Source organism: Patagioenas fasciata, chromosome 24, assembly GCF_037038585.1.
Source record: "Patagioenas fasciata isolate bPatFas1 chromosome 24, bPatFas1.hap1, whole genome shotgun sequence".
NCBI classification, from domain to species: domain Eukaryota; kingdom Metazoa; phylum Chordata; class Aves; order Columbiformes; family Columbidae; genus Patagioenas; species Patagioenas fasciata.
In genome coordinates this window covers 8,003,214-8,024,049 of record NC_092543.1, presented here as the reverse complement: position 1 = coordinate 8,024,049, position 20,836 = coordinate 8,003,214, and the positions used below count along the sequence as shown (strand labels likewise).

At 61.6% G+C, this 20,836-nt stretch overlaps 2 protein-coding genes across 9 annotated transcripts in view; one reads left to right on the top strand and one right to left on the bottom strand.

The window, feature by feature from the left end:
• Window positions 1-20,836, bottom strand: part of ZBTB16 (zinc finger and BTB domain containing 16) — a 76,302-nt gene that overhangs the window by 20,972 nt on the left and 34,494 nt on the right. For all 8 annotated transcript variants that reach the window (XM_065855483.2, XM_071798862.1, XM_071798860.1 and 5 more), the window contains one exon: window positions 3,639-3,736. In XM_065855483.2, the coding sequence (XP_065711555.1) occupies window positions 3,639-3,736 (98 nt within the window). The remainder of the gene's footprint in view (window positions 1-3,638; window positions 3,737-20,836) is intronic.
• PAFAH1B2 (platelet activating factor acetylhydrolase 1b catalytic subunit 2) overlaps window positions 589-20,836 on the top strand; it is a 457,510-nt gene continuing 437,262 nt past the window's right edge. Inside the window, exon 1 of the mRNA XM_071798866.1 lies at window positions 589-593. The gene's annotated coding sequence lies outside the window, so the exon portion shown is untranslated. The remainder of the gene's footprint in view (window positions 594-20,836) is intronic.

The window sequence follows — 20,836 nt, the reverse complement described above, 5'->3', positions numbered from 1 at the left end:
AGACCAAGAAAGGCCGAAAACACCGGAGCCGCAGAGCTTGGGGTGACGGAGGCAAACGCCTTGGCCCCCTCGCCTCCCAAAGTGCCACCAAAAGGCAACAACCCAACACAAGACAAAACGGTTAAGGGGGGACCGCGGAGCCTCCTCCCGCCGGGAGAGGGGACGGGGACCGGGCGGGCTGGGGTGACACAGCCGAGCCCACGAGCATCGCCTCGGTGTCGGGGCAGGTGCTCCGGCTGCACCTCCCGGGCGCCCGCGGCGGTTTGGGGCAGGACCGGGGCCGGAGCGGGGCCGGGGGGCATTTCCGCATTGACAAAACATAAAACAACGCGGATTTTCAGCTGGGGAGCAGGAAAGGGCGGGTTCTGATACCCCCGGCCCCCGCCCCGCCGCCCCCCGGCAGCGCCAGCGCAGCCCCGCGCTCTGCACAGCCCATAAAACTCCGAGCAGCCTCCAGACACTCCCGCAATCGTCCTCCATCAAAACACTTTGTCTTGCATACAGAGATGCGGCGGGCGCCGCGCGGAATACCAAATCAGGCCGTGACGGTGCGGGAGGCGGCTCCTTGGCAACCGGGGGGGCTCGCAGCCGCCGCGCGACAGGAAACAAAATCTGTCAAGCCTGTTGGGCAAATGATAAACATTAGCGGCATTAAAAAAACCCACAAAAGCCGTGCAAATGGCTGGCGAGCGCGCGGGGAGGGGCGGCGGGGATGGCGCTGCGGCCCCGTTCCCCCCGCCCAGGGTGGGGGTCCCCGCGGCAGCACCTCGGGGGAAGTTTGGGAAGTTTCCCCAGCGGCACGGGTGGGGGACGATGCGTTCCGGGGTGGCACCCGCAGCGCTGCACCTCGGTGCACCGGGGAGCGCTGCGGCACGGGGGGTCCCGGCTCCCCCAAACCCGAGGGGTGGCGGGTGAACGATAAACACGCTTCACCAGGTGAGGGCGGGGGGAGCCGCTGGCTCTGCCCCAGCAGCCGGCCCGGGCACCCGGCCAAAACAGGAGCTCACAGGCAAACCATGTTCCTCTGCTCCGAGCTCTCGACGCAGAGAGGATGGGGAGGGGAGGGGGGAGAGAAATGTATTTTTCATCAGCCAGTGTATAATTTATAAACAGCATTAAACAGTTTTTGTTTTCTTTCTTCCTCTCCCCCGTGTGCGCGGCTTGGCCGGCACTCAAGCCTGCATTAATTTCTGCTGTGGGTACAGTGTGTTCTTGGATGCACATCTGCGGATGATCATAAACGCGGGAACGCTGGCAGAACATCCAGACCTGCCGGCAGGCGCTGACATCACCCGGCACCGGGCGCGGGACGCCGGCCAGCCGGCCGGGGGGGCCGGGACGCAGGGGCCGCGGGGTCCGCGCCGCCCCCGCGCCGCCCCACCTGCGCCCCAGCCCCCCGGCACGATCCGCCCAGCACCGACGGGACCCTCGTCCTTCCGAACAGGCGGTTTGGTGACCGCCAGCCCGGGTCACAAGCAAGCGTGGCCACCAAATCGGCCGTGGCAAAGGTGCCCGCATAGGGTGGCACTGGGACTGGTGTCGCCGGTCACATCCACGGCCCTTCTTAACCACCCACCGAGGGGCTGTGCGCCCCTGCTGCCCCCAGCGATTCCTCTTTCTGGATGGGGCAGCTCCTCGAGCCGTCCTCACGGGGCTCTGGGAGCGCGTCTGCGGGGCGGCACGTAGGGAACGGCTTTACGTGGCATTAAAGGCTTTATGGCATTTACGCTTTACATCGCAGCGTAAACACGCGGCTGCGCGTTCACCTTGCGGCTGCGAGGCCGAGGGGACACGGCCGAGGGGACACCGCAACCCCCCAGGACCGGGCCCCGGTTTGCTCCTTAGTGTAAATGCTCCTTTAGCCCCCGCTCTCTCCCGGAGCTGCGGGGGGGTTGTGATGCCAACCTGCGCTGACCCAGCGAGCGCTGCCTCTGGCATCGGGGGCAGCCGCAGGCGGGGGGGCCGGGGCACCGCCCCAGCCCGGCGCTCTGCTCCCCGCTGAACACAGCGCCCAGAGCCGCCGCGCCGAGCGCAGCCCCGCGTCCCGCGGGGGAGCCGGGGGAGAGGTGCAAAGGTCTCCGCTTTAATAAATACCAGCGCTGGAATGCGCGGCGGCTGTTTGCGAGCGCCGGGCAGAGCTCCCCGCCCCCGGCTCAAAAAAATAAATTACAAAATAATAATTAATCCGCGCGATGACAGCCTTGGCGCGGCAACCACTGTACATACTGTACCCGCACGGCTGGACGCCCGCCAGCGCCGGGCCGCGAGCCAGAGCGACCGTAACAAACACGAGCCGCGCCAGGGCCGGGGACAAACAGCATCGGGAGGGACGAACAGCATCGGGGGGACAAACGGCATTGTGGGGGGGGACAAACAACACGGGGGGGGCACAAACGGCATTGGGGAGGGGGGACAAACAACACGGGGGGGGGGACAAACAGCATTGGGGGGGGCGGGGAAACAGCATCAGGAAGGGACGAACAGCAACCGAGGGGGACAAACACCATCTGGGGGGATGAACAGCATTGTGGGGGAGACGAACAGCATTGGGGGGGAGACGAACAGCATTGGGGGGGGACGAACAGCATTGGGGGGGATGAACAGCATCGTGGGGGGACAAACAGCATCCAGGGGGACAAACAGCATTTGGGGGGGGACAAACAGCATCCAGGGGGACAAACAGCATCTTGGGGGGGACAAACAGCATTGTGGGGGGACAAACAGCATCGTGGGGGGACAAACAGCATCGTGGGGGGACAAAGAACATCGCGGGGGGACAAACAGCAACCGATGGGGACAAACAGCATTTCCAGGGGGACAAACAGCATTTCTGGGGGGACAAACAGCATCCTGGGGACCAGTATCCAAGCACCGGGGGGGCTGCACCCCAGTGCCAGGGGGAACGGGGGGCGGTGGGGAAAAAAGAAAAAAAGATAAAAATCTATACAATACAATGAAGGTCCTGGCAAAGCGACCTGCGAGCAGAGCTCTGGGCAAAGGAGGGCGCGGGGACGCGGTGGGTCCGGCTGCGCCCGTCCCGTTACACGCCCAGGAGGGGCTGCCGGGACCACCAGTGTCGTGGTTGAGACCGTGGGGGACTACGGTGGGTCCGTGGATTCCCTGACGCACCAGCCCCGCGGCCCGGCCGGGCTCAGCCTGCCCAGCAGCGCGGCGCGCCGGCCCTTCCTATCCGTTTAATTAACGGGCCCGCATCATGCGGACCTGCTCGTTAGATTCATTAGACAGAGAACGCCTAATTGCGCAGCGGCTTTGCTAACGAAGCTGCGGCGGGCGCCCGCGCGCGAGGAACGCGGGGCAGGGACGCGCGGGAGGCGACGCTTGTGCCGAGAGCGGGGCCGGACCGCGAGCAGCTGCACCGCACGCCGCGCCCGCTATTCGAGCTGCTTAGCCCAGAAAACATTGCCCCAATTAAGGGACTGAAAACGAACTCCAAACCAGAAAATTCTAATAAATCAGATTACTGGGGACCGGAGAACAAGTTTGCAAAGCGCCGCCCTGGGAAGGTACAGCAGCCCCGCACGTGTCTCCTCTGGACGAGACGCCTGAGCTGGGCGGCTGCAGCATCCCTGGGTGGGCACGGAGAGCGTCCCCCCGCATCCCCCCCATCCCCAACCCACCTGAGTGAGCCAGTAAGTGCATTCGCAGCCGCAAGCTGTCCAGGAACCGCTTCCCGCACAGCTCACATCCGTACGTCTTCATCCCGCTGTGCAGCTTCCTGGGGAGAACAGAGAGGGGTCAGTGCTGCCGCGGGGGGCAGGGCCTCAAAACCCCGCGGGACACCGCCCGCCGGCCCCAAACCCGCGCATCGCCCCAAACCGGCGCTGGTTCCGTGCGGCACCCCAGGACCGACGAGGTGACCCTCTCCTGTTGACATTTGGTATCATTACTAAAGCTAATCAACCAAATCAATCTGAACTCTGGAGTTAACGCAAAGTATGCACTGGCAAACTTCTTCCCCATGCACAAGCACTTTTGAAAAGGGCACTGTACTCCAGAAAAAAATACATTAAAGATGTTTGTGTGCGTTTCTAATCAAATCCCAATTTCCACCCAAATTCGGTGCGACAGAAAGCGCAAGCGAAGAACCGAAACGCCAGCTCGCAAACAGGAAACGCGGCGCTCACCATTTCCTGGCAGCACGCGGCACCAACGCAGCTACACCCGGGCAGCCGCGCACAACCGCCCGCTGTGGTGGCACAGCCGCGCCGCCGGCCCCGCGCCACGCGAGGGCTGAGCATCCCGCATCCCCCGAGGGCTGAGCATCCCGCATCCCCCGAGGGCTGAGCATCCCGCATCCCACATCCCTGGAGGGCTGAGCATCCCGCATCCCCTGAGGGCTGAGCATCCCGCATCCCCCGAGGACCGAGCATCCCAGGGAGCAGGAGTGGGGTCTGGGTACCACTCACAGCACCTCCCCTGCTTTGCCATGGTGGGCAGCAGACGGTGACCGTGGCCGCACTGGCCAGATCCATGTTATTTCCCTCTCTTTGCCACCGAGATGCTGATGCTCTGGCTCCGGGTACCAAGTGACCCGCACAGAGCGGAGCTCCCTGCCAACGCAACAACCCCGAACAGACGGTGTTTGCACAGACCGGGGCGCACGTGCAGGACACCCGACCTCCACCCCACTCACCGCGCTGCCACTGCCGCCCCCAGGCAGCCCCTCCCAAGCAGCTCTGTGCTCAACAGCAGCCCTGATAACCCCCCAAGCCGCAAACGCACCCCCCTCCCCGCCAGCCGCGCCTCGGGGAGCACGAGCCGCTCGCACCGAGGGCTCGCGCAGGAGCACGTGCGACGTTTCAGAATCGGATGCTGTAAACACAGAAGTATTTGTACGTGTTCGAGGAGCAACACGGCACATCGCCGCGTGCCGACCTCTGATCGCATCCACCATTCATCATCGCGCTGCGACACCATGGGCGTATTTTTATTGCCTTGTTGCCAAAGACAAAACAGAAATGGTCTTGTCCGGGGCTTGATGCCGAACCTCCTCCCTGCGCCGCTCCCGCGGGAGGGCTGGGACGGCTGCAGGGGCTGCAGGGGCCGCTCGGCTCTGCGGCGGCCGGGCGGGGAGACCGAGCTGCGCCTGAGCTTTATTTCCAGGCCCTGGATTTCCAGGCGTGAAGCTGCTGCTCCACGGAGCCCCGGCCGGAACATCCTTTGCCCCACGGCACAGAGACCCATTCCCTTGCAAAGCAGCAGCCACGTATCTCACCCCGCATCCCATCCTGCATCCCATCCCGCATCCCGTCCTGAAGCCTGCCTCACATCCCACCCCGCATCCCATCACGCATCCCGTCCTGCATCCCATCCCGCATCCCACCCCGCATCCCGTCCTGAAGCCCGCCCCACATCCCACCCTGCATCCCATCCCGCATCCCGTCCCGCATCCCATCCCGCATCCCACCCCGCATCCTGCTCCGCATCCTGTCCTGCATCCCACCCTCAGGGATGCTGAACGGCAGCGCTGGACCACAGGAGGGGACCCAGCGCCGCTTGGCAGTGAGCAAAGGCGGTGGAGCAGAAAGGGAGCAGAGAGGAAAAGAGCAGAAGTTAGATTCAACTTTGCTGTATAATGCAATTATTAATCAGGCTTGTCCTGAATTCACTGTGTCATGGCGGAGGATTAGGAGTCATGCACGAATTCAGGCCAAGAAGGTTTACGATCCAAAGGGTTTATCCGCCTGGTAAAAATAAATAAACCAGCAGCCTCCTGACGGCTTCTGCTGCCAAGGACTCAGCTACATAACTGACAACCTCCTCGTTTTGCATTTTTAATTGGGGCCATGCCTGCCACCCTTCCCCGGCTCGGGCTGATCCCGCTCCTGCACTCAACGCTGGGTTTAAACCACTTGGCTGGGAAACGCGCAGCGCTCCCCGTGCCAACACCACGGCGCTCGCCCTTCGAGGCGGGAACGCCTTTTCGGTGAAATGAAGTGCAATTCCTTAATTGGTTCAAGCAAAACTTGGATTTATTTTTTTTTTAATTTAAAGCGAGTCTCAAGAAACAGAACGGAAACAAAAGGACAAGTTCCCTTCATCTGCGTTGCCTATAGGAACCGCAGCACAACCGGCACGGACCCCAAACCCAGGAGCCCGCGCCTGCGCCCGCCCTGGCGCTGCCGCCCGTCCCGCCGCCTCCTCCTCGCTCCAACGCGCCGCCGCTCACCCACTAATTTATTTGCAATATCTCTACGACAAATTTCAGCGGCAACAAAAGTTTCCCATTCGGCGCCTGCTTATAGGACGATCTTATCGCTCGCCATCTTGCACGGTCCCTTTCAACAAGGTCTTAAAGAGCTTTATCTGCTCGGTTTCCCGGTAGCAAAATATGATTGAAATGTTCTATTTCTGCTCACCGGATTAAGGAGATGTTGCAAAACTGCACAAAAACCTGGCAGATGTAAGCAAGGTATTACGGCTGCTCGGGCTGTTAAGATCTGAGGGGAAAGATCAATATGTGCTTCTAAAGTTGTGCCTCTAGAAAGGGGGGGAGAAGTTGAGGACATTAAAATACATCCGTTCTCAGCAATGCCGCCCAAAGTTGAGCTCTAAAAGACAAACCACGCTTTACTCTTTCAATCTGATGCTGAAAGGACCCTCTCTGCACTCCCTTTCTCCTCCACCAGCACCTCAGCCAGGAAGACGCTTGTGGGATGGGGAGCAGCGGCCATCGGGAAAAAGCCTTTTCCTAAGAAAAAGACGGTTTTCCTCGGTAGCTCCCGCGCCGCGCTCACAACCGCGGAGCAGCCGGGGCCTCTGGGCCGCGGGTGGTGCTGGAGGACGCTCCGGCGCAGGTTTGCCAGGCGGCGAGGATGATGAGGGGGTGAGGATGATGGGGGGGTGAGGATGATGGGGGGGTGAGGATGCTCGCGTGGGGGCACCGGGGCCGGACCCACTGAGCGGTGACACCCCCACCCCCAGCGCCGGCTGGCCCCTCGCAAACCGCCGGTAATTAAAAGGGCCTGTAAAAGCCCTGCAAAAAGCACTTCAAAGGGACGGCGACTCCGGCGAGACCGCGCGGTGTAAAAATTATGAGTTTCCCCCCACAGGGAGCTGTGTGTGAAGAGCCCGGGGTCGGCGGCAAACGCTGCTGCCCGCTCCTGGGGATGGGGGCGCTCCGTGGAGCATCCTGGGGTCGTGGGGGCTCCGTGGAGCATCCCGGGGGATGCAGGAGCTCAATGGAGCATCCCTGGGGCTCTGGGGGCTCTGTGGAGCATCCTGGGCGACATGGGCGCTCCGTGGAGCATCTCAGGGGACGTGGGAGCTCAATGGAGCATCCCAGGGAATGTGGGGGCTCTGTGGAGCATCTCGGGGGATGCGGGAGCTCAATGGAGCATCCCCAGGGCTGTGGGGGCTCCGTGGAGCATCTCAGGGCATGCGGAAACTCAATGGAGCATCCCCAGGGCTGTGGGGGCTCCGTGGAGCATCCCGGTGCCACGGGTACCAGCGCTGCCCTGGTACCAAAGGCCACCACGAGTGCACCACGAGCACCCCCTGCCACCGCGAGCACCCCCTGAACCGCGAGCACCCCCTGAACCGCGAGCACCCCCTGAACCGCGAGCACCCCCTGCCACCGCGAGCACCCCCTGACACTGCAAGCACCCCCTGAACCACGAGCACCCCCTGCCACCGCGAGCGTCCCCTGCCACCGCGAGCCGGCTCCTGCTCCGCCACTCAAAAACCCGCAAACGCACCCTCTGGAGCTCCCGCTCCAGGCTCCGGCCGCCCCGCGCACCCCGGGCAGCGGGAGCAGCCGCGCTGCCCGCCCGCCACACCAGACACGTGGCTTCGGGCTGCTTGATTACTTTTAACTGTGTATTTCTCCCCCTCAAACAGAGTGAATACAATGGTTGGGAAATTTGACAGAAAACTATTCCGAGCCATTTATTGCCTTAATGCGCACCTTTGTCCAACAGGCAGTTTTGACAGGAGCGATAAATTCCAAATTTATGTCAACAGAGCATATGTTGAACACCTCATTTCTGAGCTAAAGCGGCATGCTGCCCCATAAATCACCCTTCTGTTTGAAATGAAAGTAGATTACGGGCCCGTGTTATTGAGCAGTTAGAGCCACAGCCGTATAAATCAGAACTTTTAACTCCAGGCGATCCGTTCTGCAATTAACTAAAGGGCACTTTGTCATCCCCGGCCCGGGCGCAGCGCGGGGGCCTCCGGCTACCGGGGACGGCAAAGCCCTCGGTGCCGAGGGAAGCGCCGGGCAGCAGCTCCACCGGTACCTGCGGAACAGCGAACCCGCGGCGACGCCCGCAGCGTCCTCGCGAGTCTGTGCCCCCGCAACAGGTCGGGACCCTCGTCCCGCAGCATCTTTCGGGCGCGCGGCCGCTCGCCCTCCCGCAGCATCCCTGGGGATCCAGGTTTTTATCCGTTGGGGTGTATCTACTCATCCTTTTGGACGCTGCGGCGCACGCGTGTGGGGCCAGGTCGTGCCCGCCGGAGCAGCCGGCGCTATAAAAAGATTCAGACGCTAAGTATTTCCTTTCCCATAAAATATTCATTGCCGCGCGCGAGAGCCGGGGAGCAGAAACCTCCAGCGGCCCTAACTTTGTGCCGCAGCAATAACAGAGTTTTATAGGAGCCTCCGGGTTTTATTTATCCAGGGCGGCTGCCGGCCGGCACATCCCGGGCACCGAACGCCGGGCGGGCAAACCGGGCACCAGCATCACGTCCCCGCTGCAACCGCGCTAAACTATCACCCCAAACCCTGACCTCCTCCCTCGCCCAGGGAAATCGATACAAAAATCAATTCACGCCCTGCTGTATTTCCTCAGGACGGGGGCAGCGGTGCCAGGGCTCGTGTGCCGCGGGATCCTGCGGCTCGACAAGGTTGGCGGGCAGCACGGCACCAGCAAACCGGCACTACCAAACTGGCACCACCAAACCGGCATCAGCAAACCAGCATCGGCAAATGGGCATCAGCAAATGGGCATCAGCAAATGGGCATCAGCAAATGGGCATCGGCAAACAGGCATCGGCAAACAGGCATCGGTAAACCCGCGTCCCGCATCCACCGCCAGGGCGAGTCCCCCGACAGCGTGATTTACAACACCCGGGGACACCGGGCCGGGAGGACACTCGAGACGCTCACGCCGGCCTGGGGACCCGGCGCTGGGCACATTGGCACCGTCACCGCGCCGCCCTCATCTCCAACCCAGAGGATTAAAATAGCCAGGAGAGCTATTAAGGGCAGGGGGAAGGGGGAAGGGAGCCCAGACCTTCCTTTCGGTTTAATAAATCAAGAAGGGAAACAAACAAACAACAAAACCAAACCGCCCTTAGACCACAACGGCTCCTGAAAAAACAAATACAGAAATGCACCTTACGGGAGCTGGAAATAAAGATTTTACTCCTGCTGAAGCTAAAAAAGAGGGGAGGGGAGGGGAGGGGAGGGGAGGGCTATCAGTAGAGCACTCGAACTCCCCACCCGTGCGGTATCCATGTTTATCGGGAGCCAATTCACCGGCTGTAGCCAAGGCTGTGCCGTGACATCCCCTCCGCACCACGCCAACGCTTCCCCTCCAAAGAGCCGCGGAGCCGCTCCGTCCTGCTCCGCCGCTCGCCCGGCGCAAACCCGGCACAAAGCGCCAGGAGCTCACTCCAGAGGGGCTCGGAGCCCGCCGCCCGCACCGAGCGCGGATGGACGGGCAGGACCTCGCCGAACCGCCCGCCCTCCCAAGCACGGCAAACCGGCAGCAGAGAGACTGTCATTAATATTATGATTATTTTTTAATTTACTGCAGCGGGGGACGCCCCCCCATCTCCGCTGTGCCCCCACTGACACCCGAGACCAAGGCAAAACGCCCCGAACTCTCACACGTGGAGCAGGGGCTGGAGCGCGAGCACCAAGGGGTTAACGCGCGGCAGCGCAGCTGAGAACAACCGGCGCTAATTCGGCCGTCCAAAATCATCATCCCCATTCTTCGGGCATCTGGTGACAGTGACGCGGGGCCGGAGGGACGAGCGCTGGCTCGGGCGCGGTGACCCCGGCCGCGCCCGCCGCTGAGCAAACACGACGCGGTGTCAGGGGCGGCAAGGACCGCGGAGCTCGCGGAAATAGGAGGAAATTTCAACAAGAAAGCAAAGTGACCTTCGTGCCGAGCACATCTGCTGCAGCGGCAGCGTCACCGCTCCCGTGGTTTGATTCCTAATTCAGAAATAATAAGCGGTTCGCACATTCCAAGTTTAAAAATACGTTCATCAGCTGGTTTCCGTAGCGGCACGTGTGCCGCGCGGCACCGGCGCGGGCTGCGCTCCGGCCCGGCGAGCGCCAGGAGCGGGGACACGGAGCCGGGCCCTGGGTGCTGGTGAAAGGAGCGGCCCAGAGGCAGGAGCTCTAGGGCAGGGGGATTTTTGTTACATTTCCACTGTTTTCAGTGACTCGAGCAGGGACGGCGCTGGACACGCGGCACAGCCCGGGTGGCACCCACGGGGACGAGCCCAGAGCCTCTTCCCTGCGCTGGGCAGCACCCACAGCCCCTCTGGGTCCCTCAGGCCCCCGCCCTCGCCCCGCTACAGGTGACACTGGTGTCCCCTCCCCAGCGCATCCCCGCTTCACCCCCTGCACGGAACCGTGGCCGGGAACGGGCGCGAATTCCCGGCAAATGGCGCCTTTCCCGAGAGCGGCCCCGATGCCGGGGAGTTTCATAAGGTAATCAAATATGCAAGAGATTCAACAAACTAATTTCAAGCACACACCTGGGGTCCTCTGATAATGTCGGTTGTGCCTGTACAGCGCGAGGATTAAAATTTCATAGAGTCATGATTTCATCAGCCGCTAAACTACAAAGGATTAATTAACAGCCAGGGAAGAGCTCACGGCTTGGAAATACAGTCTTAAGGAAAATATCTATCTCCGCTCTCCAGATGTCAGCGCGCGGGCGAGTAAAGTGCTTTGATGAAAACACTTTCTTGGTATCAGCGGCTCCAAAACACGGTGTCTTTGCGGCTGGAACGGCGGATGCCCAGTTGGGCAGCGTGCCCTCCGGGGGGCCGGGGCTGCGGGCTCCCGGGACGTGACCGCTGGGTGCGCCCTATTTTGCACCCTATTTTGGGGCTGGGCAGCGATCCCCCCGGCTCGGGCGGGAAGCGGGTCCCTCATCCCCGGGAAGACGGACGCGGAGCTGCCAGCGGGGACAGTGCGGCTGCGACGGGGCACGGCGGCCGTCGGTGACGGACGCGCAGCCCGGCCGAGGTGCCGCGGACACACCGGCAGCGCCGTGGGTTCCGGGAAAGCTGCTCCTGGCCCCCAGCACCAGCGCCCTGCTGCTTCCCCAGGACCGCCTGCGGCCAACAAACAACTCATTGCTTCCAATCAGGAGCCAGGAGGCGAACGCGACGCACCTTGTCAAGGCAGTGAATTAACGCACGTGAAGCAGGACGGGCTTTGGGGCGAGCCCAACGCGCCCCGGGCAGGGAGGTGGCAGCAAGAGGGACCCGAGGTGACACAGTCCGGGGACAGCGAGCCAGACCCCGCGTGGCAGGGTTTTCATACAGCATTGGCATCAATAACCAGCATCCCCACACTTCTCTCCCCCTGGAAACACCAGGGACCCCCTGGGATGCTCCTGCGGTGGCGGAGACCCTGCGGGAACGTGGGGACAGGCGTCCTGGGAACAACGAGCGCGCTCACCCCGGCTGGGGCTGCAAACCGGCCGCCTTCCCAGCCCGGGGCCCGAGGCGGAGACACGAAACGACAGGGGGAGGTGTGAGCGGCGGGGGGAGCCCGTGGGGAGAGGAGCCCGTGGGGAGAGGAGCCCGTGGGACGGAGTGGAGAGACGGGGCTGGGACTGCGGCCACCACGCACCACCCCACAGTGAAACCCCCCTATGGAAAACATACATTGTGGGGAGGACTGTGGAAGCGGAAGGGGTCCCGCACCGGGGGTGGGCACGAGACCCGCGACTTTCTCCCTCATTTTTTGACTTTCTGCCTCGGTTTGAAGGCTGGTGCGTTGGCAGGAGCGGCGCTGCCCCGGCTCCGTCAGCCTCGCTCAGCCCGCACCGCGTTCTGCTGAAGAAAATAAACAAATACGTCCCGGGAGAGCCAAGTTCGGAGCGCTGGCCAGCCCAGGCCGCTCCGCGCCGGCCCAGGGCACGCGGCGTCCCGGCACAGCGCAGCGCGGGCGGTGCTGAGCGCCCGAGCCCGCGCCAGCCCCGCTCACCAGCACCGTCGCCCCTCCGCAACACGCACGACGGGGTCTATGCAAATCCGGGAGCTTTTAAATTATACCCTTAATGAAACCAAATAAAAGCAGTTAAAAGGCAATTTGCTCAATTGGTGCTAATATTTAGGCACAGCATGTGGAAAAGCAAGATCGCGGAATTCGGTTTTTCCGCGAGAAAACTTTGGGTCCCGGCTTTCCCGCGGGAGGGACGGGCGCCCGGAGGGGATTTGTTACCGGAACGCCCCACGTTGTCCCGACAGCGGCGCCTCCTCTGGCCAGGGGCGCAACTGCGACCCCAAATCCCCACGCTCCGGGGCCTCGTGTCCCGCGCGGGGACAGGGACACCGTGTCGCACCCGGGGCGCCGCAACGCTAACGAGTTCCTAAGGAAACACTATAACGAGCACTCTGGCACCCAGAAAAGCCATTTTAACGTCCCTCTGTCGGACAGGACCCGGTTGTGACCGCAGAGGACCAAGCGAAGGAAACGCAGCCGCTCCGCTTCCCAAAGCGCGGCTCTGCCCACAGGACCGTGGCGAACGCTCGCCCCTGGCTAAGCCCGGCTCTTGGCAAGGCCCCGCTTGGTGGGTTATGATGCTCGCGCATAAATTCGCTTTCAAAACAGGAGCCGCCGGTGAATGAGACCTCGATTTCTAATGGTTGGAAATATTTTGTACACTCTGCTGCTCCCTCTGTACCCTTTGTCGGGGCCGAGCTCCGCCGGCTAAAGCGGGCACCAAAAGACCATCTGTAGCTCCCGTCTTTACAGAGAACTTTAAATAGGGGGATGAATGAGCACAGGAATTAATGAATGATAAAGCCGTATGGTCCCAGTCAGCTCCTACGCCTGCATGCGGTATTCAAACCCTCCCAGCCTTCTGCCACAAAGAGAGGTTTCTAAGCTACAAAAAAAGGGGAAAAAAAAGGGGGGGGTGGTGCGCGTGCAGGTTTTTAACAACAAACCCAGCGCCTCGCCTCAAACTTCCCACAGGTCTCCCTGCTTCGGTCTGGGAAAAGGCACGTGCAACGCAGAAAAAACGGGGCTCTCCCCCAGGACTGGCTGCAAACCCCACTTTGATAGCGAGGGAAGTCCCAGGGAGAGAAGCCCCTCGGGGGAGAAGGTGCTGGGAAGATGCTCGCGGCACCGCTGCTGAGATCCAGGGACCGGCAAGGGATGAGCCCAGGGGAAGGGCACGGGTGGAATCGCCGCCGTTGCACGAGGGCTCCCGCCAGCCCCGAACACCAGCGGGGTGAACCAGGATCCCCAAAGCTTTCGACTCCTGCCCAAGCACCTGTGCTGTTCCTCTCCAGAACAGCCCGCGGGAGCCCGGCGCGGAGGCGAAGGGAGCGCAGGACGGGAGCGCTGCCTTTATTTTAAGTGCCGTCATGTGTAAAGCATTAGCTTTTTGAAATTGCATTCTCAAGTTAATTAAATGGACAATCTTTTATACATAAAAAGTGAAAGCAGGCAATTAAAAGCGAAGCAAAGAGAAAGCGCCGGTTTGGCACCGGGCGCTACCCCTCTGCGTGCCCTCCTCCCAAATTGAGCATCTGGGGGAACCGCTGGCCAAATGTGCTGGTGCAGCACCGGCTTTGCCAGCGGGACGCGGCACCGCGAAGCCCCGCGCTCGGGCGACCCGGTGAACCGCCCCGTGGGTCCCTCTGCACCCCGCTCACCATCGCCCGTGCCCAGGGAGCTTTACCGGCTCGCGATGGTGTGAAACCCGCAGAGTTATCTCTGCCGTAAAACCCCGACCTTTGGTTTTAGGCAGGAGGTAAAGTTTGCTATGGATTGGGCCGCCGTTATCTGTTTATAATTACTGTTATCTCCCAGTTAATCTCGGGAGAGGTCACCAGTTTTACAAAAATCTTGCAAGCCCCGTCTTTTACCTCCCAACTTCACATCTGGGCCAAAAGGTCAATCACAGCTGCTCACTCACTCGAGATGCGGGGAAAATCGCCCGCTCCTGCGCCAAGGCCGGGGGACGCGGGCGGGCGCCGACCCTCGCACGGGCAGAGCACCTGAACCTTCGAGCGCCCAGGCTCACAGGTCAAGGGGAAGAGTTTTCTCGGTAGCCATGGGGCCAGTCCTGGTCTATAAACCAAGCTGGGCTCAGCTGCTCACAGGGCGGGGGCCGGGATCTCCCCTGCCAGCTTCCCCGTGCTCCATATCTCCGAATACCACGGCTGGCGTTATTCCCCCGTGCCGGAGCTGAAATGGCCGGTGCCGGCGCGGCTCGGCAGGCAGGTGTCATAAACACGCAGGCACACGGCAAACACATCGATTTCCCCGGGCTTATCGCGCAGCAACCGGCGCTCAGTTACCAGGCTACTTTAATATGTAATTCAGTGCCTGGGGGGAGCGCAGGGCCGGGGGTGGCGGGAGGGTTTACGGGGCCGGACGGGGACGCTGGGGTGTGGGCTCAGGGGAGCCTGGGGTGCGGGTTCAGGGGAGCCTGGGGTGTGGGCTCAGGGGAGCCTGGGGTGCGGGTTCAGGGGAGCCTGGGGTGTGGGCTCAGGGGAGCCTGGGGTGCGGGTTCAGGGGAGCCTGGGGTGCGGGTTCAGGGGACGCTCGGCGTCCCTCGCCTCAGCCCTCCTCAGTATTTTCCAACTATTCAAAAGCCCCTCTCTGCCGCGATGGAGTGTTTACACAGATGCTATTAATCTTCTTCTGCAACTGTTTACGCTATGAAAATATAGTCTCAGCTGCCTGGGCTCCCTGTCTCCTTAATTTAAATTCAGATGCTTAATTTCTGTCAAAACAGAGCCCACCGAAAGCGCCTCCACCCGCTGCCGGCGCTCGAGCTGCCCGGCACCGCGAGGCTCGGGAGACCGGCACAGGTTTGCTTTTCCAGAGCACACCACTCCAAGCCCTCTCTCCACACAGTGCCTCTCCGTAGATCTTTTGGAATTTACAAGATAAATACTGGTAATTTGATTCTTATCTTCTTCAAATCCAATTCTGAGGCAATTCTGTGTAAAGGACACTAATTATAGCCCGCAGGGAAAGAAAAGGTAACCCATCAGCCAGGACGCACTCCAACGTTTAAAAGGGTACGGGACACCGAGAAGTTGAATAGATCTCGAATCTGCTCTTGCACGCAGGATCATTTGGTGGGTGAAACTGCTCTCCGCGCCGTTCCCGCGCCCCGGCGCTTCCGTTTGGTGCCGACCGGACACAACCGACACCCCATCCTGCCCGGGCGCTACCACCAACCAAGAGGCACCAGTTTGCACGCACGGGGTCCGCGATCAACAACCTGCACCGAGCGTGGCCAGGACGCTGCTGCTGAGCCCGAACACCGAGTCCTCCCAAAAGCACCTACGAGATGGGATAACGAACCCCCGGGACACGGAGCCTGGACATGGAGGGAGCCGGAGGAAGAATCCAAGGGCCCTGGTGACCCCAGGGCTGTGCAGCGAGAAGGGAAAGCCACAGCGTCTTTAAGAACAGCTCTTTTCCTTCTCCCCAACATCATGTATGCAAATATTTCCTATTACCCCGCTTCCGTGATTCAGCAATTCAAGCCATGGTAATAAGAAGCGTGGTAATCCGCACATTTGTGCGAGAGAATGGCAAATTCATGCCTTCAATGACTTTTGAGAGCTGTGCTATTAAGAAAAGAGATTTTCCCTCTCTCGTATGGAAGGAAAAATACAGTTATTTAAAAATGGCAAAAGAATCAGCTCATTAGTTAATAACAGTGACAAAAGCTCTAGCAGGGAAAGCTGGGAGGCTGCACAGCGGAGCAAGAATGGAGGCAACGCTGAGCACCGGGGGGACCCCGGCGTCCTGGGGGGACACGCGGCATTGTGGGGACCAGGGACAACGAGGGGAGCAGGGACATGGTGTGGGAACAGGGACACGGTGTGGGAACAGGGACATGGTGTGGGAACAGGGACACGGTGTGGGAACAGGGACACGGTGTGGGAACAGGGACATGGTGTGGGAACAGGGACACGGTGTGGGAACAGGGACATGGTGTGGGAACAGGGACATGGTGTGGGAACAGGGACACGGTGTGGGAACAGGGACACGGTGTGGGAACAGGGACACGGTGTGGGAACAGGGACATGGTGTGGGAACAGGGACACGGTGTGGGAACAGGGACACGGTGTGGGAACAGGGACATGGTGTGGGAACAGGGACACGGTGTGGGAACAGGGACACGGTGTGGGAACAGGGACACGGTGTGGGAACAGGGACACGGTGTGGGAACAGGGACATGGTGTGGAGCGGGGCCGGGAAGGCCTCACCGCACCCGGCCGCTCTCTGTCCTGCGCGCGGGCCCTGGCGGTGTCACCGCTGTCACCGCTCCCGCTCACTCGTGCGGTCAGCATGGCTTCCGCGGAGCGTGGTTGGCACCGGGGCCTGAAGATGCTCGCCCAGGAGAGCACCGAGGACACGAACCCCCGCTGGTGAAGCCGCGGCACCGGGCGCCGGCAGCTGCTCACGCCCCGCCCGGGTGACCCAGCCCGGCCGTGCAAACAGAGCAGCGCGGTTTGCGCTCAGCGCAGCAGGAGGCAGTCCCCGCGATCCTTATCGCCCCGCCAACCGTAGCTGCGGGTGGCACCGAACACCCGGCACACGAGGCGTGGGGGAGGACAGGAAAGCCAGTGCCGCCCGGTCGCGATGCTCGCCCGGTGCGGGGCGGCAAAGGGGCTCCGGGCACCGGTACCTGCGGCACCGCGCGCGGCGGCGTTGGCGGCCCCCTCCCCGACACGCGGATGGCGAGCGGGAAGCTCAGCGCGCGGCCACTTCGTTCGCTTAGCAACGAAGGCGCTAATTAGGGAGCTGCTTCCCACTCCAGCCAGAGGAGGATGCGGCAGCTGCCGGTGCCGCGGTGGCCGCGCAGCGCCGGTGCGACGGGACAGGGAGGGGAACGCATCCCACCCCGCTAAATAATGCATGGGCCAGCCCTAATTAACAACAGGAAGGATGATCCGCGTTTCTGGGCTGCTCTAAGTTACATGGGGTTGGACGCTGAGGGAAGAGCCGCCTCCAGCAAAAGGGTCAGATAAGCCAAAAATCAATACAGGCAATTGCCTCTGCATCTGAGACCCTGCGGGCAGGGCTGCCCCAGGAGTGCAAAGCCAGAACCCCCTCCCCAAAAGCCCAAATCGCTGCCGCCCAGCCAGGGTGCCAGGGGTGGCACGGCAAGGCCAGAACAGCGTTTGCCCCATCCCACGCTGGCTCCTGACACCACCGCACAGGGACCCGGGAAGCAAAAGTAACAACTCCTTTTTGCCTTTTTCCCATGGGAAAGGTTTTCACTTGAGTTAGAATCTTCCTGAAAGCTATCCCTGCTGGGGGAAGCCGGGGTTCTGCCGGTCACACCGCGCTCCACCGGCTCCCGTGCAACACAGCCCATGTGCGGGATGACGCTCCGAGCATCCCCACCCGAGCTCCCGTGGGAAGAGGCCGCTGGTTCCCCGGCCTGGGAGCGCAGGCGGAGCTGCCCGGGGAGGTTTGCGCGCGACAGGCGCCTCGACCGCTGCTCCGGTTCGCAGAACCGCCCTCCTGCCCGCTCTCGGCGCTCGGGATATTTTCTGCGAACAGGGGGAAGAGGAAATCACCGCGTTCCTGGTAGAAAGACCAGGGCGCCCGGCAGGGAGGGGCTGAGGGTTTCGGTTCCAAACGTGGGGCTGTTTCACAGAAAGGGGCCCTGGTGTGAGACCAGGGGGGCCCCGCCGCGCTCTGACCACCCCAGGCTGCTCACGTGCCGCCGGCACAGGGACCGGCCGCGGCGCCATCGCCCACCGCAGCGCGGGTGGGACGGGCGCCGGCTCGGCAGCGGGGCCGGCGGGCGCGGCACAACGCCTGCGCCTTATCTCTCCCACGCACAGGCAGTTCGTGTGCGCTGTGCAGAGGCTGCGACCGCAGCGCAGGCCCGGCCAGAGATAAGGTACCTGTCACCGGCGCTGGCTCTGCCACACCGCCGGCAGTGAGCTCCGGGTCGCACCGTTTGTGAGCCCTTCGCTGGGTCCCGCTGCACCGAGCATCTCCTCGCTGCATCCCGTTCACTGCATCCCGTTCACTGCACCCCCTCTGCGCATCCCCCTCCAGCAGCCCTGCTCTGGACCCCCTCGAGCGCCTCAGCGCAGCCCAGCCTCGCGGCTGTCCCACCACCACCGCAAGCGCCCGCGAACCCTCGAGGAGCCGGGCAGCCAGACCGGGCAGCGCGGAGCCGTTCCCGAAGCCTCGTGGCACCGCGCACGCTTCCAAGAACACCGGCTGGGCTTTGGTTGCATTTTTCTGACACGCAGCCTGTGCTGCGGTTAAATCAAATTTCTTAGAGTCGCAGCCTCCACAGCTCCAGTCTGCGCACGCCAGGATTAGTACAACCTGTCCCTAAATACCATAATCAAAAACACATAGTAAGCGCTTTGCCTTTATTTATGTCAGCGCTGGCTTCAAGGAGGATGAATCACACTTCCTCCTTAGCGCTCCTTTCTAATATGATTCACTATAAATAATGCGCGGAGAAAAGAACGAGGGAAGGTGACAAAGGTGACAGGGAGCCCGGCACCGTCCCCAAACTCAGCGGCAGGGGCAGAAAAGCACTTTCAGCAATCACGATGGAGCTGCAAACAGCGCGGGGGCTGTAGCTGCTGTAGTACCTCGTGCAGGAACACAAATCTGAATTACAATTAAAGGACTGGCAATAACTGTTTATATTTTTATATATATATAAGAACTGCATTGTGCCTTTAAACAAGTCCCCAGGACCTACTTAAACCTCAGCACAGGGCCTGTGAGCACCCCCGGGTGTTTGTGCTCCTTCCGACCTCACCAGCGATGGAAACGGCGCTTGGGGTTTGGGGTTTTTCTAGTTTCTCTTTGTTTTTTCCGCCGCCCGGTCCTGTGTGTTTATAGGTCACCGAGGCGGCGAGAGGGGCCCTGCTCCCCCACGCGCGGCACTTGCAGACGGACGCAGGGACGCTCCCCCGAGGGGGGACGCCGGGGTCCCCTCCGCGGTGCGGGGTTATCACCCCGGCTGACACGCGGGTAACCAGCCCGTCATCTCCCGCGCTGACACCGGGAACAAAGCCGGCTGTTTAACGGCGATTTACGGCCGGGCGGCTCTGGCCGCGCTCGCGCCGACGCGGAGCAGCGTCTCCTCCATCGCAATCGCTAGCCTGCTTGCTAAACAGCGCGCCAATAAAACAGCAACGTGGCGACGGAGGCCAACGGAAAGCTGCACCGGCACAGCGGGGCGCGTGTCCAGCCGTAATCTACTTAAAATCAGTTAAGAACGCTACAGCGAAAATGATACGGGCGGCGCTGGCCCCCGGCCAGAGCCTGTGCCGGGGCCGCCAAGGCTCGTTCTGCAGCCCCGATTTCACAGCGATGCTCGCTCCAACGACCGAGCTCGTGTCAAAGAGAGGAACCCGCCTTGCTCAGAGCACGTGCTGCAGCAGCGCTCCGTGGTCCCCATCGCCCGCGGAGCGGGATGCGGGCGCTCAGCATCCCCACAGCAACCAGGGCAGCGGCGGCTGCGAGGAGCAAAGTCCCGGCACAACCACCGAGCGGGAGCGGGAACGCGGCGCTGGGGAAAAACCTGGGGCCGAGTGACACAAGCCAGGACCGCGGGGCGGGGAGGAATGAATGGACCAGGCTAATTTACACAGGAAGTGAGCACTTACCAGACCCTTCATCCCAACACACAAAACCCTCTGCCATATCTGGAAGCAATTACACCCAGTTAACGTGATCTGCCTGCCACTAAAATTAACTGCAAACAGAAATATTTTTCACTTTTGCAACAGGAGATGCCATGGCCCCGTGTTTGGCTGCCGGGAAATATTTAGTAATTACTCATTTAAAGCCTCTCTTGAAGCTGTCAAGGAGCAAGTGGGGGGGGGTGAAAGAAAAATCTTGCTAATTGCAAGCAAAAAGGAAAATGCAGATCGTTTTACTCTATCCAAGGAAACCAGGTTACGCTCTGGCGTTCGCAAGAGCCCCATTGCGGGGAAGGCCGTGGGGACGCTCGTCATGAGCTGCCACGCTGCTCTGGAGCTCGTCCCCGCGCCTCGGCGAGAAAAGAGCCGAGAGCGTCGCCCGAAGCAGCACGGGCGCACGGGCACCCCCGCGCCGGCCGTAAACGCCTTTTGCACCAGCAGCACTCCATGAGTTATAACCAAGAAGGCTCCTCAGAGCTTCTGGAGGTGCTGCAAGCGACACGGGGCTGTGGGCCAAGAGCCGCCCTGGGTCCCCATCGGGACTGACGCAGCGGGTCCCACCCCATGGGACCAGGAGCTGCCACCCATCGCCCGTCCCCAAAAGGGCGACAGGAGAGCAGCGGGGGGTGGGGGCACGCAGCGTCCCCATCGCCCCCGGGGCACCGCGCTGCCACCAGCCTTACACCGAGGACATGGCAAAGGGGAAATAAACACATTTTTAAAAATCTATTAAAAGTGCTGTTTTCTAATGGGAAGCTCAGAGTTTTGCTTTAAAACCATCACCCGCACAACCAAAGCGGCGCAGGATGGTGGACGGAACAGCACAGAAGGCGAAGGGGCTTTTCCCCCCGCGCCCGGAGCCGAGTATGGAAACGGTTAAGTCCCCCACCAAATAAATCAAAAGTTCAAGGCTGAGCAGCCGGCGCGTCCCGGTGACGAGAAGCAGAGA